Source organism: Phocoena sinus, chromosome 19, assembly GCF_008692025.1.
Source record: "Phocoena sinus isolate mPhoSin1 chromosome 19, mPhoSin1.pri, whole genome shotgun sequence".
Classification (NCBI taxonomy): Eukaryota; Metazoa; Chordata; class Mammalia; order Artiodactyla; family Phocoenidae; genus Phocoena; species Phocoena sinus.
The window spans coordinates 17,902,527-17,920,473 of record NC_045781.1 but is presented as its reverse complement, the minus strand read 5'-3'; the positions used below and the strand labels follow the sequence as shown (position 1 = coordinate 17,920,473).

The 17,947-nt window shown below is 47.2% G+C and overlaps 2 protein-coding genes across 28 annotated transcripts in view; one reads left to right on the top strand and one right to left on the bottom strand.

The window, feature by feature from the left end:
* Positions 1-9,734, bottom strand: part of ANKRD27 (ankyrin repeat domain 27) — a 53,578-nt gene extending 43,844 nt beyond the window's left edge. For 7 of the 26 annotated variants that reach the window (XM_032614881.1, XM_032614872.1, XM_032614882.1 and 4 more), the window contains exons 1-4: positions 9,586-9,718; positions 1,937-2,074; positions 646-718; positions 359-490 (exon numbers count right to left, since the gene is read on the bottom strand). In XM_032614881.1, coding sequence (XP_032470772.1) covers positions 359-460 — 102 coding nt within the window. In that variant the 5' untranslated portion in view covers positions 461-490; positions 646-718; positions 1,937-2,074; positions 9,586-9,718. The other 19 variants (XM_032614868.1, XM_032614880.1, XM_032614866.1 and 16 more) reach the window with 10 other exon arrangements.
* Positions 9,735-9,929: 195 nt separating this feature from the next.
* RGS9BP (regulator of G protein signaling 9 binding protein) lies at positions 9,930-17,415 on the top strand. 2 transcript variants are annotated; one of them, XR_004347141.1, is made up of 2 exons: positions 10,354-12,016; positions 16,584-17,415. XR_004347141.1 is itself a non-coding variant. In XM_032614895.1 (1 exon), the coding sequence occupies exon 1, from the start codon at positions 10,796-10,798 to the stop codon at positions 11,507-11,509; it is 714 nt and encodes a 237-aa protein (XP_032470786.1). In that variant the 5' UTR covers positions 9,930-10,795; the 3' UTR covers positions 11,510-12,504. The 2 variants fall into 2 exon arrangements, 1 of the variants encoding a protein (XP_032470786.1); XM_032614895.1 differs by lacking the exon at positions 16,584-17,415 and having other exon boundaries at positions 9,930-12,504.
* Positions 17,416-17,947: the final 532 nt, after the last annotated feature.

Here is a 17,947-nt window from a genome sequence, read left to right as displayed (position 1 = left end):
CATCTCATAGACGAGGAGGAATATGATTTCTGCACTGGAGAAGCCCTCCTGGTCCCCATGGAAACAAGAGAAACAGAGGTGAATTCCGTGAGACCAGTGACAACAGGGGCTGAGAGTTCAGAGAAAGGATTACACCCTGGGCTGGTGCAGTCCCAGGAGGCTGCCTGGAGGAAGCAGCTTGGGGCGGTCCCTCTCTGCTCATTCACATACCGAGCATGGTCTGGGGCTTGGTGCACTTAGCAGGCCTGTACCTGACTCCCTCTAAACTTAACTGAAGTCTACCATATTTGTGGCCTTGTCAGCATTGCTCGGTCCAAGCCTAGTGGAGAAGGACCACCCTCGGAATCGATGCACTTACAATGCCACGGGTTTGGGCCACCTTGTTGCACAAGTCAGGACGCCACTTTTGAAGAGCCAGATAGAAGGGATTTTTCAGGAGGTCCTCATCATACAGAGCCATATGGACTTCAGATGGGGCAAAAAGAGTCTCCTGGGATGAGAGAGGAAAAAGCAGTAAATGACCACTTTCAGAATGACCTAACACATAAAAGTCCTGATCTAACAATTTCTAAAAAGCATCCCTGACACATATTACTCTACACTACAGACCTAACACGCCATCAGGAAAGATCAAAGATAACCCACCAATTCCAAGATGACTTTTTTTACAGGTTAAATGTATAAATTATGCTCAGAAAATCTTCTTGACTCCAAGTCACTGCAAAAGTAAAAAATGGCTGTTTTTAGAACATCATTCATGACCCAAATAATAACATCTTAAAGATATGCATATTTTTAATGAAATATTTTTACCATAGAGTAATAATGCTAATCTACCACCCAGAATTACCGAATCTTACCACTTTGCCATATTTGCCTCAGATTTTCTTTTCAGAAATAAAGTATATCAGAGTAGACTGGATCCCCCATGTGCCCCTCCCCATCCCATTCTCTCCTCCCCTTTCAGAGGCAACCACTATCCTGAAGTGGTTTCTGTACCCTTCTTGCTCATGTTTGTACTCCTTTTTAAACTCATGTATTCACAAATAATATAAAATCTTGTTTTCTAAAATATTTAGTTTTTGGCTGTGTTGGGTCTTTGTTGCTGTGCACAGGCTTTCTCTAGTTGTGGCGGGCGGGGCCTACTCTTTGTTGTGGTGCACGGGCTTCGCATTGTGTGGCTTCTCTAGTTGCGGAGCATGGGCTCTAAGTGTGTGGGCTTCAGTAGTTGTGGCACGCAGGCTCAGTAGTTGTGGCTTGCGGCTCTAGAGCGCAGGCTAATTAGTTGTGGCACACGGGCTTAGTTGCTCCACGGCATGTGGGATCTTCCCGGACCTGGGCTCGAACCCATGTCCCCTGCATTGGCAGGCGGATTCTTAACCACTGCGCCACCAGAGAAGTCCTAAAGTCTTGTTTTATGGGCTCCAAAATCTACATAAATGGTATCACACTACAAGTAGTTTGGAACATACGCTTTTCAATCACCATTATGCTTTCAAGTTCTAGCCGTGCTGATCCATACAGCTCCCACTCATTCACTAATTTCTGCTGTACAGTATTAAGTGAACATGACATAATTTATTTATCTAACATCCTATACTTAAGTTGCTTCCACATTTTCAGAATTAAAAACAATGCTAAAATGAACGTTCTTATACCCTTATGTGTTCCTGGAGCACACATCCAGGAATGTTGCTAGGAGAGACACTGCAGCATGCTGCACCTTCCCCAGATGCTGACAACGCTGGACCACTTCCAACCTCCATGCAAAGTCCATGAGTATTTCCCTTCTTCATGTCACATCCTAGCCAACGCTTCTTAGTAACGTCAGGCTAGCTCATTTCTGCCAGTCTGAGTATACAATAGTATTTCACTGTTTCTAATTTTCATTTCTCTAATGAAGTGGAACATCATTTCCTTACATTCTATAAATTACCTTATCATGTCTTTTGACCACTCTTCTAATGGGTTCTTGGCCTTTTTCTTATGATTGGTAGTTCTTTACATATCTGGACACCAAAAGATGTTGCAAATATCTTCTCGCAATCTGTGACTTGTTTCTTCATTTTTCCTACTGGGTGTTTTCAGAAATAAAAGTGCTTGATTTTTTTTTTTTAACATCTTTATTGGAGTATAATTGCTCTACATTGTTGTTAGTTTCTGCTGTATAACAAAGTGAATCAGCTATACATATACATACATCCCCATATCCCCTCCCTCTTGCGTCTCCCTCCCACCCTCCCTATCCCACCCCTCTAGGTGGTCACAAAGCACCCAGCTGATCTCCCTGTGCTATGCGGCTGCTTCCCACTAGCTAGCTATTTTACTTTTGGTAGTGTACATATGTCAATGCCACTCTCTCAAAAAGTGCTTGATTTTAACGTGATTGAACCTGTCCATCTTTGCCTTTACTGGTCGGTGCTTTGGGGATCTAAGGAAAGCCTATCTATCATCTCGGCATGCCCCTTTCTAAACTGACTTCACTATTCCCCCTCTGAGAAGGTGAGGTCTATTTCCCCACCCCTTGAATTTAAGCCATCCCTGTGATTTGCTTTAACTAACCGACAGACAGAATTGACGCTCTGTGATTTCTGAGTATCAACCTCAAGAGGCCTTGCAAATTTCACTCTCTTTCGTTCGGCACCCTGAGACCACCATGCAATGGAGAAGCCCATGGGATGAAAATCCATGTGGGGAGAGAGAGGCCCAGGTAGTCCAGTGAGGACAGCCAACCCACCAGCTGAATGCAACCACATGAGGGAGCCCAGGTGAGACTAGCAGAAGAACCACCTTGCCAGCCCACAGATTAATAGGACATAACAAATTGTAGCAGTTTTAAGTCACTAATTTGGGGGCTGGCTGGTTATGCAGCAAAGGCTACCTGAAACCACATCCTTTTCAACTCCAAGGCCACAAAAAGAGTCCCTGTAATTTCTAAGAATCTTAAAGGTTTTCATTTTTAGGTCTTCAAGTCATCTTTATTTTTATATATGCTATAAATTGGGCATCTAATTTAATTTTTTTCTGAAGGTAAGCTATCTTAGTCTGCTTAGGCTCTGATAACTAAATACAATAGACTGGGGGGTTCAAACAACAAACATTTATTCCTCACAGTTCTGGAAACTGGGAAGTCCAAAATCAAGGTGCTAGTAGATTTGGTTCTTGGTAAGGGCCCACTTCCTGTACCGTAGATGGCCACCTTCTCACTGTATCCTCATGGCAGAGAAAGAGTTCTCCCGTCTCTTCCTCTTTTTGTAAGGTGACTAATTCCATCATTAGGGCCCCATCTTCATGACCTAATCTAACCCCAGTTAGAACCCAAAGCCCCATCTCCGAATACCATCACATTAAGGATTAGGGCTTCAACATATGAATTTGGGTTGGGGCTTGGGGGACACATTCAGTCCATAGCATAAGCCAACTCTCCCATTATCATCTTTTATATATTTTACCCCTTTCACACTAGCTGATAATGCTGCCTTTGTCATACTCCAAGTTCCCATATATGTTTGGCCTATTTCTGGGCTCTATTCTGTTTCAATGGTCTTGACCAGCGCCATCCAACAAATTTATGTGAGAAAGGTAATTACATATACATTATGCATAATTACACGTTATTTAAAATTTTCTAGTAGCCATATTTTAAAAAGGTGAAATTAAATTATATATTTTATTTACCCTAATACAGCCAAAATACATTTCCAACATGTGATCAATACTTTAAAATTATTTACATATTTTACATTCTTTTTACTTCTACTAACTCTTCAAAATTTGATGTGTATTTTACTCCTCAATTCATACTAGCCTCATTTCAAGTGCTTAATAGCCTCATGTGGCTAGTAGCTATTACATTGGATGGGGAAGGGCTAGACCACATTCATTTACATGACTACAGCTTCATAATAAGCCTTGACATCTCACAGAGGAAGGCCTCTCCCCTTGTTCTCCAAAATTACTTGGTTATTCCTAATTCTTTATGATATCACATGAACTAGAGTCAGCTTATCAATTCCATGAAAATTCCTATTGGGATTTTTATCGGAACTGTACTAAATTTATGGACTGGAGAGCCAACGTCTTTATAATAATGAATCTTATCATCCATGAACATGGTATATCTTTCCACCTTCATCCTCTTTTATGTCCTCCAATTAAATTTTCTTCATTAAAGATCACAGATCATATAAAACTTTTATTAGACATTATTTATATATTCTGTATAGATTTGCTCCTGTTGTGAATGGGGCCTCCAATGCCCCTGGTCTGCTCCCCTTACCATACATCAGTGTGGTTTTACTGAACTGTGAGAGAGGAATATGAAAAATGGGCACAGAAAAGAAGTCAGAGTTTTAGCCATGTCACTTCACCTCTCCGAGCCTCCATCTTAGTCTGTACAATGGAGAATATGAATACCTGTCTTGCAGGATTCCCATTTACATGCTACCTTCACTATTTTTGCTACACTGCACACCAATGTACTGCCACTTTCTGCTAGCCCACATGGTGCCTTTGTGAGGATGACAAAAAGGCACCCCACCTTCCCAGTAGGTACAGTCCTGTGCCACGGCACATGGCTTAGTAAGCAATTCATAGGCTATATATATCAGCCTAGTTTGCCAACACCTCTCCTCCCCCGGGCAGGACACCTGTGCAATAAATAACCTGTACACTTGAACACAATGGCCCTATTGTTAAAGTTTGACATTTTCCTTCAAACACCTACTCCCATTTAAAATTTATTTGTAAAAGAACTCTTATTACTACTTTAAATGGAAAAATTGTATCACTTCCCATTAAGATCGTCTTAAAATTTAAAATTATATATCCAATTGACATCATTTAAAATCTGGCTACATACCACTGCCTGCCAAAGGTTCTGAACTTGAGCCTGAGGCCTCTTCTCTTCATTAAAAGAAGAAAATTAGCAACTATTAAAGAGCATCAAGTAAACTTACCCTTGATACAATCAGATGAATGAAATATGAGTGAAAAACTGAATTACTTTCTCATTATGTAACAGTATTCCCAAACACCTCTTTGGGAAAACACCAGAACAGTATGCATAAGTGCATTATGAATTCTATTCCTTAGAGCTAATGCCACCATTAAACAGCCACCATTTGAGAGCACCCTTGGTCAGGCACCGTGATGACATCTATACATCCTCATCCCATTTTAATGTTCACAATAACTATAGATAATTAACTATAACTAATGCTCACAATAACCATAGGTATCATTAGCTCCATGTCACAGATGAAGAAACTGAGGGTCAGCTGGCCAACTCCAGGTTAGACAGATGTCAGAATTTATTCTAACACCCATCCCTTTAACCACTACATTCATCATGTAAAATAATTATGCCTGGATTAGGGGTTATTTCATGAGCCACAGATGCACAGACTCCACACTTCATTTCTCCTAAAGGAAAAGTCCCCATGACAGCCACACAGGCTCAGCATCAAATTCCCTCGGTCTGGTCCAGCCTGAGCTGTCTTAGCTGCAGGCCATCCTGGGGGCTGCCTAAAGAAGGCCCCTGAGCTCCCTGCAGATCCTCTTAGGGAGAAGAGCCTAGCATGAAAATGGCTACGTATAATCCCTTCACAGGCCCCAGCTCTGCAACCATTCAGGTATTTGAATTGTTGAATTCAATTATTACTGGAACCCAGATAATCCTTTTATGAGTCTCTACCAGAACAAGTGGATAATATAATTTTGCTAGGACAGAGTCACAAGAAAACAAAATTCTTCCTAGTTCCTGACACAGCTGGTTCTACATGGCGGAGCACAAAAGTAAAGATGCCTTACATAAAAACCACATGAGAAACAGGATGCGACAAGGTCAGACTAAAGATGGGAAGGGACACTCCTCCTTGCTCCTCAGACAAGATGCTGGCAGAGCAGCAACACCCCTGCCCCCAAGATGGGCTTTCATGGAGGAACTAACCACCTAACTGGGAAGCAAGAAGAGTTAAAAAATAATAATAATAAAACAAAACAAAAACAGAACAGTGCCAGGAGAGGTAAGGACGAGATAGAGAAGGGAGCAACAGGGAAGGGTTTGGGGTGGGGAGTGTGGGAGGCATCCTTGGCAGGGACCAGAGCAGGGCCAAAGGGTCAGGAGGTGGGAACAGGTTCCTGGTGAGCAAAGAAAACTCAAGAATAAACTTTTTTTGACTAGATGTGAAAATGAGTTCTGAGAAATAATAAGAATCCAAACAGAGCAGGTCAGAGAGGGGCAGCATGGGAAGGGAAGGGCCCTGAATGCCACATTAAAACATTCAGTTCAAATGCATGAATGGTGTAAACACACAAGACTCTCAGCAAGCATTGCTCGTGAATGAGATGGTGCTGGCTGGTTTTCAATCCAAGTCATCTGCTCTCTCTTGGGCATCAGTCTCCTGGATGCCAATGACTGGATCCTCTGTCCAGGAGTAGGGATTCAGAGACCTCTGTCCAGCACTGTTCTCGACCTTTCTGTCCCAGTGTTAAAAATATGTAATAATGCTTAATGCCAGAGTTGAATTCTTATATAGGGGTAGGTGCTTTAAAATAATCTGACAAGTTTACTTGCAAGAATTGGTTTTATATTTTAAAATATTGAATAACATGTAAAGTAAACTGACTTTTCCTTGTAAAACTGGAAAGACATGTGAATCCTCATATATAAAACTCCTTAAAAAAAAAATTCCACCCCTTCCTAAGTGCAAATGATGGGATGATTTATAGAAAATGCAGTGAAGTCAGTCAGAGATACCAAATAACCCTGCACGTGAGTTATCTGAGGTTACTCTGAACAAGACTGCCAAGTGAGGCCTCAGACCGGTTCTGGGCATTTTAGGAGGCAGTGTGCACTCGTGGTTTTGTGGTCTTCAACCGTCCTGCCAGCCCGGATGAGTCTGGGTTGTCAGGGACCATCTGGTGACAGCGTGCAGCCTGGCTCAGCAGAATCCAGCCCAGGAAAGTCTGCACCTCCCAGAGATGCACTCCCTGCTGAAATCTCACTGCTGTGGTTTCTCCTGCCCTGCCAGGGCTCTGACCAAAGACTCCGACCAGGCATATTCTCCAACTGGCTTAATTTGTGACTCAGAAGGAAAAGGCCTAAAGGGAAAACTTTTTATCCATCTATGTTTAATACCAAATGGAAGCAATTTTATGATGTAACGTGTGGTACTACCGTCACTTGTGTCCTTCTGGCCTGTAATGTCTATGGCTCCTGCCCATATGTCTCTCAAAGCTCTTCTTCAAAGCACTATGCAGCCTCGCTGCCTGGCTCACTGCAGGCATGCAGTAACTGTTGACCCCACTTGAACAAAATGATAGTGACGTGTTAGAAAAAGATCAAGCTCCCAGGAAGGGATCATCTGTCACAGAAGCTGGAAATCCACCGCCCAGACGCAGGGGAGGGTGAGGGGCTGGCCCCAGGCAGTCCTGCAGGCACTGGCCAAAAGCCAGAAAAACGAACATGCTCAGAGCTGGCTAAACACAATGACTGCTGGAATGTGTAGGATCACGGTAGGAGAGAAGGCCTCAGGGCTGGAAGAGGGCTGTGACCACTCACGGGAGCGGGGGAAGTCTGGAGGAGCATAACCGCCCCTTGGAATGCCACTCCATCACCCTGCTCCTAGAATTGCAGGGGAGCCACCAGCACCCACATCCCTGCCAGTATTTTGGGCAGGAGGGCAGGAACTCCAAGGACCACTGCTCAGTGTCTCTCGGATGTGGAAGCAACCTCAGGACAAATCATGTCCACTTGTTTGGGTCTGAATCCTTTCTAGATCTGGTACCTATCATCGCATGGTCACATTCCCCTGCTCCCCTAGGAAAGGAGGAAGTTACTGGACACCCACCTAATCCTGGCACTTCATAAACAGAGGGACAGCCCTGACAGAAACACTAACAGAGACAGACATGTGAAGAGCAAAGCCCCAGCAGCCGCCCTCATGAGGGCAACACAGTCCAAGAGCCACAAGGAGGCACAATCAAGACCTTGACCCAAGGCTCTATGCAGACACTTGCTGCTGCTCTCCCGGCAGTGCTACCAGGTGGGATTATTTCGGGTGACAAGCCAAGGTGAGGAGAACTCACCCAAGGTGTCCACCCAGCTTCAGTGGCCCAACTGCTTTCCTGACACTAGGGCTCCTGAGAAGTACCTGTGTCTCCTCCCATCCTGCACTTCTCCCTCTGAGGCCAACAGGCCCTGCCTCTTGATTCACCACAGACCTGTCCACCTGAAAGACACAAAGTGATCTTTCCAATACTGAAGTCTGTGCAGGATTCTTCAATGACTTCCCCTCCACTCCCTACCAGATGAACTCTCAACTTCTCTGCATGGCATGGAGGGCCTCTCACTCCTGGCCTCCTGCCCACCTCTGCAGCTTCATCTCCCTCTGCTGTCCCCAGAGCTCCCCAGAGATGCGCTCTCCCTTCTTTTACCGATTTTGTCCTAAAAACTACTCTTCCTCTGTCAAGGCCCCATTTGGCCCATAGGTGGCTGGGACCCTCCAACTCAGAGAATGGCCCAGGGCCAGAGTACCACCCAACCCCGGCCACAAAGGACAGACTGCTGAGTGAGAACGAGCCCTGAACCTAGCGCTCTGGACGCCGGGGGGCTGCCTCAACATCAGGCCCGGCAAGGCGGCCTGGAAATGTAAATATCCCGCTAATATCTGCCGCTCTTCTCTAGGGCTGGTGGGAGGGTACATTACTTAATCAAAATAGGGGCCTCTCTCCCTAAAACCCACAGACTTGGAAAATTCCAGCTCGCATGGCAAACTAGTAGTCCCTACAGTCTCCCCTGCCCCTCATTCCCTCAATGTCCTAAATCCTCAATGAAGACGCGCCACTTGCTCCCGTGGCCCTGCACGGGCCGCGAGTGCCCACGTCCCCAGCACCTCCAGAGTCGGCCAGAGCGGCACGGCCTTCCTCTCGAGCCTACGGGCAGTCCATTTTCAACGAAAAGAAGTGAACAGACCCAGAGTCCGGAACACCTCTTGGTGCTTCATAGTTTTCCTGGAGAAATCTTTACCCAGCAGGAAGACGAGACCCCGCCCCATGAGAGGCAGGCTAGCAGGGATTCCCTCCTCTCTCCCCCGCGCTTTTATTACCGCGGGGACCACGACAGCTCGACCCGATGCTCCGGACCCCCACCCCCACCCTCCCCTCCACCCGCCCCGCTAGGCCTCCCTTAAACCGCGGAGGCCACCCAGCCCGTGAACGACAGTGCTGCCCCAAGTCTGAGCTCCCGGGATCCCGGACCTGCTGACCTGTCCTGGAGCCGCGGGAGTCAGAGGGCACATTCTTCGCCAACCCCACCCCTAGCCCCGCAAATACACCAGAGGGGCAGAGCGAGCCCGGCTGAGGACAGGAGCCGGAGAGCCCGGGCGGGGCAGTCCACCCGGCGATGGGCCGGGGCCCTGGAGGCCGCCCGGAGGCCGCCAGCCCAGCTTGGGGCGCCGGCTGAGGAAAGGAAAGAGCCCCTCCCCCTTCCAGCTCCGGGGCCCCGCCCGGCCTCTGGGCCCCGAGGCGCAGCAGTCCCGAGGGAAGGAAGGCGCGGGAGGAGACAGGAGGGAGGACACTTACTTAAAAGGCTACATAGTTTCACTCCCCGCTCTTCCCAGAGCGGCGCCGACCCCCTCCCGGCCCCTCGGTTCAGACCTCAGGCCCACCACCCCAACGCCGTAGATCTGCTCCACCGCCCACCCCCGTCGGGCGGAGCCGCGCCTCAAGATCTCTGGTCAGCCCAATGAGAGGTCGTTTTTATTCAGAGTGACGCGTGCGCAGAGCAATCACTGAGTCCGCCCAGCCGGGGGTGGGGCTCAGGAGGCACACAGCACTGGCTCAGGAGGCACACAGCACTTCCTACTCAGGCTGGACCAGCCCAGAGCCACCGACTGCGCGTGCCCGGAACGGGAGGGGGCGGGGCCGAGAGCAGATCTGATCCAAGGGGTGGGGTCCAAGCTCTGTTGCTGGAAAGCGGGCTGGACTAGGAAGGGGAGATTTTGGGAGCCGTCCCGCCTCGCAGATCGCCCTTTACTGCTCGTTTTGGGAGACGGAGGTGCCCAATCCTACGAGGCATACCACTCCCGTCGCTGGCAGGGTCTAAGAGTCAGGGTACCTGGGTTCTAGCCTCTTCACTTGCATGGACGTGGCGTGATCTTAGCCCCCCTTTTTTTTAATCGAGCCTCAGTTTCCCCTTCCGTAAAACAGAGGATTGGATCTGACGAGCGCTAATATTGCAGACCGTAATGGGGTGCGGAGGGGGAGATGGGGGACCTACACGTGACCTCCCGCGTGGGGCCCCGCCTATCCCTGGTCCAGGGGATGAAAGCGCCCAGCGAGGACGGGAGGGGGTGGGCGGATCCTAAGAAACCCTACCCGGCCGCCCTTGGCAGCAGCTAAGGCGGAGGGCGCGGCTCCGCGCCCCGCTAGCCCTGGCGACTGCACCGGAGGAGGATGGCGACCGCAACCCGGGCTTCGCGGGTGGCTACCGTGGAGGCGAGGACTGCGCAGAGATTCGGCGTGTGACTAGGAGCGCACCTGGGGAGGATGGACGAGGGGACGGGAAACAGCTAACGGGGCTCTCTCTCCGCGCCGAGTCCGCGGAAGCGCACGTCGTGGATCCTGAGCGGCTCTGTAGACAGCAGCGGCAGTGGCTAGCTCCTCTCAGGCCATGAGGAGTGCTCGGGCCGCCTGGCCAGGGGACGCCGTCGGGGCTGGCTGTGTCCTGCTGTGCTGAGGGCGTGAGGCTGAGAGGGGCGCAGGCGGCCGGGCTGCGCCGGAGAGCAGCGCCATGGCGAAGGAGGAGTGCAAGGCACTACTGGACGCGCTCAATAAGGCGACTGCATGCTACCACCACCTGGCACTGACCATCGGCGGCTCCGCGGACTCGCAGAACCTGCGAGAGGAGCTGCAGAAGACGCGGCAGAAGGCGCAAGAGCTGGCGGTGGTCATCCGCGCCCGACTGACCGCTCCGCTGCGCGACCGGGGCCTGGGCGCTGAGGAACGTGCCGAGTTCGAGCGCCTCTGGGTGGCCTTCTCTGGCTGCCTGGACCTGCTGGAAGCGGACATGCGGCGTGCGCTGACCTTGGGCACCGAGTTCCCGCTGAATAAGCCGCTGCGGCCGCTCGTGCGTACCGGGGTGGAAGGCGGCGCAGCGAACGTAGCGGCGCGCGCCCTGAGCGCCCGCAGCCTGCGGCACGAGGCGGAGCGCGGCTTCGACGTGGAAGACCTTCACCAGCTGGAGCGGGAGATCCTTCAGGTGGGCGAGATGATCCACGACATGGAGATGAAGGTCAACGTGCCCCGCTGGACGGTGCAGGCCCGGCAGGCGGCAGGCGCCGAGCTCCTGGCCAGGCCCAGCGCCGGCGTCTCCTCGATGCGCGGTGTGTCCGTAGAGCAGCGCACGGGGCCCTGCGACCTGAGCAAGGCCCTGGCCGCCACCATCTTCAGCGCCGTGCTGCTGGCGGCTGTGGCCTTGGCCGTGTGTGTGGCGAAGCTGAGTTGACCCATACGCGAACGACCTCCGCCGCCACTACTCGCTACCCGGAGACACCCCTCGGAGAACATCTGCAACCGCCAGGACTAGGGATGAGAGTGGGATCTGGCATGTTTAAGGGGAGCGGTTCTAAAACCCTGCGTGTGTACGTGTATGTTTATACGCGCGTTTCAAGCACACATCTGCCTGGGCAGAACATGGCTTCCTCTTGATGGCCCGGGAGCAGTTAATTTTGCGCGGGCCACCGGGTCATTACCGCTAATGTATGCAGGAGCTTTATCCCCTATTAATAGAAAACCGTTCGTAGTGAGCGGAGATTCCTCCGAGTTAATAGGTTACCGCCTGTGCTGCAGGGGCGTGTTTACACTGAGTCTGAGCTTGGTGTCCCCACCCCTGCCGGTGATTCCCATTCTCCGAGTGGGGCAGTTTGGAAAGAGGGTGAGGTGAAATGAAGTGTGTTTTGGCCGGTGTGTGTTGGGTTTGTTTTCTAGACGAGAAAACAAATTGCAATAAGAGGTAAGCAGTTTTTATTACCTTAATCCTTTGGGGCCTAAGCTTAGGAGAGTGTGCAAATAGAAGTTCATGCAACGTGCTTTCTTTTAGCACACGATTACACACTTCTGCACACCCTTGCCTATTGAAAAGGGCTCTGCCCAGTCAGTCTGGAAGGGGTGCAAGCTTTGGGAAGGGCCACCGGCTATCTAAACAGGCACTTTCTCCTTAGCTGGGGCTTATTTTTGTTCCAGAACTAGACTAGAGTTTTTATCCTCCTTTGGGGGAGGGCTGGGGAATCCTCTTTGGAGCCCTTAATCCTATCTATCCCTTGGAATTTGCTTGCTGGCCAGTAGGAGAGCTGGCTTTGGAGGGAGCTGCACAGCTCCCTGACCTGGACACTGCCCCCTGAGAGGGTCAAGTGGGGCATCACTGGGCACAGAGGTCTTGAGCCAATTAGCCCTGAGACTGGGTTAGAACGTAACAGCTTTAACTTCAAATTTAAGGAGATTAAAACAAAAATCATTTGTTAGAAAAATCCTGTAGCCACATTGTGTACTGTCAAAGCTGTTTTTTTTTTTATAAAGGACATTTGGCCACGAATTCATACGGGTGCCAATGAGTCATACACAGTGTCTTTACTTATATACTTAGATTGCTAAACATACATCTCCACCTATTTTTAAAATCTATCTTCTTAAGGCAGGAGATCATAGCATAAACTACTGGAACCACAGATGTAGATGACAGAAGTTAGGTGGCCCTAGCCTCTTTGTGGCAGTAAATAAGGAAATGTGGTAAACACCTTAGGTCCCAGGCTGGAATTTGCCTGAGCACTGCCTGAATTTGCCTGCACAGAGCTCCCACCTGTGGATCAGAGAGAGCCTTGTTGGGGAAGTAAGGCTGAGAAAACAGATGCGTTTAACTCTGAAGGTAGTTTGGAATAAAACCCAGAGATTGGTTTGGCTGAAAAGTGACACGGATTTTTTTTCTCTCTCTTTTTCACCCCAGAAGTGAGAAAGGGGACTAAAAGGAGGGAATTGGCAAGTTTTCACAAGGGCAGTTTGGAGGGTCAAGGGTCAGAAGCAAATAGCAGCAGTAGTGCTGTCTGGGCACCCAGTCCGACGGGCCACCCTCCCAGCCTTGATCACCCACTCCCACTCCCACTCCTCCTGAGCACACAGATTCCAGTACTGTAGATAGTGAAAGCAGAGGATCTGTTTGTGTGTTTCTGTGATAATGGTTTTAAAAGACCCAGAAGTCTTAAGCCGATTAAGAGTTCTATAACAATAACTAATAAAAGGAACTCCTTCTGCTTCATCCGATCTGGGTGACTGAATTGGGCCATGTCAAATTCTTTTTACACCTGCCTTCCGAATTGACATAGAAAGTTTTCTAACTCCCCTCTTCCTCATCCCACATGCAACACAACACAGAATCTCTGTCACCTTCCCCAAAGTCTCATTTCTTTCAGGTAAGGGGAGGCTGGGGGGACTTCCCTGGTGGCTCAGTGGATAAGAATCCACCTGCCATTGCAGGGGACACGGGTTCGATCCCTGGGGCAGGAAGATCCCATGTGCTGTGGAGCAACTAAGCCCGTGCGCCACAACTAGTGAGCCTGTGCTCTAGAGCCTGTGGACCACAACTACTGAGCCCGAGTGCTGCAACCACTGAAGCCCTCGTGCCTAGAGCCCGTGCTCCGCAACAAGAGTAGCCACCACAATGAGAAGCCTGCGCACCACAACGAAGACCCAATGCAACCAAAAATAAATTAAATTAAATCTTTAAAAAAAAAAAAAGAGGCTGGGGCATATTGTGACCCAGTGTTGGAAAATATCCCTACATATATTCTGTTGTCTCTAAAACTGTGATTCTTTGTCCTTATCAACGAGTTTTGGGTCATGATTCATCAGAATCTATTAAAGAAACAACCCATCAGAAGTTGTGTAATCCATTGCTTCTCTGCCTTTTGGCTAAGATCAAGCGTAGAAGTTGTGTAATCCATAGAGATCAATTGGGACAAGCAAAATTTTTTTGTTTTCGCTCTTTCCACCCACTTGGCAGATCCTTGAGTATTTACTTATATGTGCAATCAGATGTGTACCTGATTCTGAGAATCCTCTGCTCACTGAATCTAGTGGTAAAGTATTGCACACACACCAAAAAAGCTGAATTACAATAAACGTATTTATCCTATGGACATGTTAACCTATACAACTCTTTGAAAATGTTAAGCATTTGTAATATTTGGCATTATTTGGAGTTATAACATTGCCTGACAGGACTTTTGCTATATGATGTAAGCAAAATCACTTTCTGCTTGAGCAATAGGCTGCTCAATAACAGCAATATCTCCCTGCTCTCATTTCTATGTATAATTCAAGAGGTTGCTTTCTGGTAGAAGCCTGATTCAATGTAGATGTTGGATATCAAAGTCATTAATTTTCTAAAAATAGTTGTTATGATCTTATACCATGATACAAGTGATTAAAAAATTACAAATATTTAATATAGGGTATATATGATAATGGTCAGTGTTAGAGTCTACTTTCCTAAATTAAAGGTACAAGTTAAAGGATAGATCTTTACCTCAAAAGTTAAGTGCTATTATAAATCTCTTGTAAAGTTAATACCTGTAAGAGAAAACATGCCTGGCTTCTCTTTTAGGAAAATAGCACAGCTTTATCTGATACTGAGAAAACAAGAACTTGGAATGCCAAGGCACTTATCACAGGAACTTTCAACTATTCCTATTAGAAAAAAACAGAAAACATGATAATGTTTGTAGAAGAAAAATATGCCTGGCAAATTCTTTTTTCCTGTTCTCTAAGAATGTATGCTTTTAAATGCCACAAGGGAAAATATTTTTGGTAAGTCAAATTAGAGCATAAACTTCACAATTTACCTAAGGTTTACAATAAGCTACATAAGAGATGTGTGCTGTCCAATGACTAAAAAGCAGTTTGGGTTGAAGAGAGTTCTAGTTTGCATGAGGACCCTGATCGTGCTGCATTTTCCTTTTCAATGTACACATCGATACATTTTTAGCTACACAGTTACTTCTCAGAATGCAGTTCTCTGTTCTGTAATGAATGTTTGTGAAGGGTACAAGCCCCAAAGTGTGATCCTGCAAGGCAGGCTAAGAAACAAAAGTGCTGTAGGAGTGGCCTCTGCCTTCCTTTGGGGAATGCCTCCTCCTGCAACGTGGGACCAGCTGTGATGGGCAGGGCTCTGCCTTTCTCTCTGAGTACCTCAGGCAAGTCACTGACTTCCCTGTGCCTCACTTCCCTCATCTTTGAAATGGCGGGGGGGGGGGGGGGGGGGGGGGGGGGGGGGGAGGGGGGGGGGTGGGGGGGGGTGGGGGGGGGTGGGGTGGGGGGGGGGGGACAACTGATTAACTCAAAGTTCCCTTCCAGGGCTTAAAACATTTAATAGAATGCAGTTAAACGAAAAAGGGTTTTTTTGGGGGGTTTTGGTGGGGAGGGGGTTGTAATTGTTGGTTTTGGTGTGTATGGAAATGGAATCTTAGTTTGTCCAAAATTAGTCTGTTGGTAAAATTCCATATGAATTTTAAAAATCAGAAGCTTACTGCGATTTTAGTCCACATCAGGATTAGTGTCTGGACTTAAAAGCAAATGTGTATAAATGCTACTTATTTATAGTGTTTAAATTAGATTTATAGCTACTTATTTATAGTGTTTAAATTAGATTAGGAATTTAAATTCAGACTCTGAGTCCAAGAAAGCCTAGTGTTTATTAAACAGTTTGTTTTACCCAGCAATCTAAACTGATTCTGGTAAATTAGAGATGTGAAATCCCATCATTTGTCATGGAGTCTAAGAGAATCCTGTTCTGTAACTGACCTGGTGCCCTCAGAAGTATAATTGCATTGGCTGCCTGATTTTGGGAAATTAGCACAGCATGGGCTGTTTTGTATATGGCAACAGATCTTAGTTGGAATTAAATGCTCCGTGTCTACTGTTTGAATGACACGTCTAACTAAATGGCTATTAATAATTAAAAATTAAAGATAACGTGCAGCATTTATAACTTAGTTGAAAAAGGCACCCTCAAATGATTCAGCTATCAACTCCTTTTTTTTTTTTTTTTTTTCGGTATGCGGGCTTCTCACTGTTGCAGCCTCTCCCGTTGCGGAGCACAGGCTCCGGACGCGCAGGCTCAGCGGCCATGGCTCACGGGCCCAGCCGCTACCGCGGCATGTGGGATCCTCCCAGACCGAGGCACGAACCCGCGTTCCCTGCATCGGCAGGCGGACGCTCAACCACTGCGCCTCCGGGGAAGCCCAACTCTTATGAGTTTTTAAGATATTCTTAATCTTCTTCATGCACATTTAAATTGAAGTGAATATCCTGATCAACATATTTACCCTTCACAGATTTCATTACATAAAGAGATATTCAGAAAGACTCCAGGATTGTATATCTCCAGGTGCTTTTCTACAATACAATTATACTCATCTTTTAATGCAGGATGGAATCCAGGAAGAATAGTAGGTCTCCACATAAACGATCTTTGGCTGTGGTCAATGTAGATCAAAGTCATGTTCAAATACTGTTTCTTTGGCTCTTAGGAACTGACCGAAGGTGCAGGAACTGACCACATGCTGCAGCTCTCTGTCCATGAGCACAAGATGGATTTCTGGAAAAGCATTCCTCTCTTTAATTTACTTATTTTCATCTCATTACACAGAGGATTGTGGGTGTTTTCATTGCAGTACTGTGAGATCTTGGGCATCCTGCTTCTTTGGTGTTTCAGTTTAGAATGTTATAACCTTAAGGCTTATATGACAAACATAAACAAGCCAAATGAGAACTCCTGTTGGCAAAATGATTTTCAAGAGTCCTTCTAACATGCTGTTGTCAGAAAGCAAATTTGAACGTCCTTTGTCTGTAGGTATGTGTTAGGCACATAGAGAAGATCTAAGAGGAAATATACAGAAATGAAAACGTAAAGGTGGTGGAATTATGAATGGTATTTTTTCAATATATATTTAATATTGTTATATTGTTTTTACAATAAAAGTTTGAATGCTCTTATCATCCAGAAAATAGTAGTTATTAAAATATAAATTTTAACAGGGTCTCATTTATAATGAGAAACAATTTCAGAACACACATCCCCTCCCCCACCCCGCCAGGTGCCACAAACAGGCAAAGCAAAACTTTTGGAATCTTACCTGCAGGGAATCAGAAGCACGTTTTGAAATGCAGCATCAAGACAGAATAGCATCGAGGTTAGGAGCACTGACTATGGAATAGGGTACCCCTGAGTTCAGATCCATTCTTTTTTTTGTGTGTGTGTGTGTGTTACGTGGGCCTCTCACTGTTGTGGCCCCTCCCGTTGCGGAGCACAGGCTCCGGATGCGCAGGCTCAGCGGCCATGGCTCACGGGCCCAGCCGCTCCGTGGCATGTGGGATCTTCCCGGACCGGGGCACGAACCCGTGTCCCCTGCATCGGCAGGTGGACTTTCAACCACTGTGCCACCAGGGAAGCCCCAGATCCATTCTCATTGAAGATTTTCATTAATTTCCCTGACCTCAATTTCCTTATCCTTACAATGGGAGTAATAATAGGATATACTTCATAGGGATATTGAGGTAAGACTTTTTGCAGGCACAGGGCTCAATAAATGTTGGCTGCCTAAAATGGGACGGTTGGACAAAAGAAGCAATATATATGAAAACATTAACTTTCTATAACTTAGGTAAAATCGGCTGGAAATCATTTTGAAGATTAAAACTAGATAAACTTGTCAATGAAAGAAGGTATGTAATAAAAAGGTCAAGGTTACAGAGGGAAATTCAGGTTGATCGAGAAGTTGGAATCTGTACATTTTTAAAGTCAAACTCATTGAGGTATAATTTAAATACAGTAACATTCACCCTTCTTAGGTGTGCAGATTTGAGTTTTGACAAATGTGTACAACCATGTATC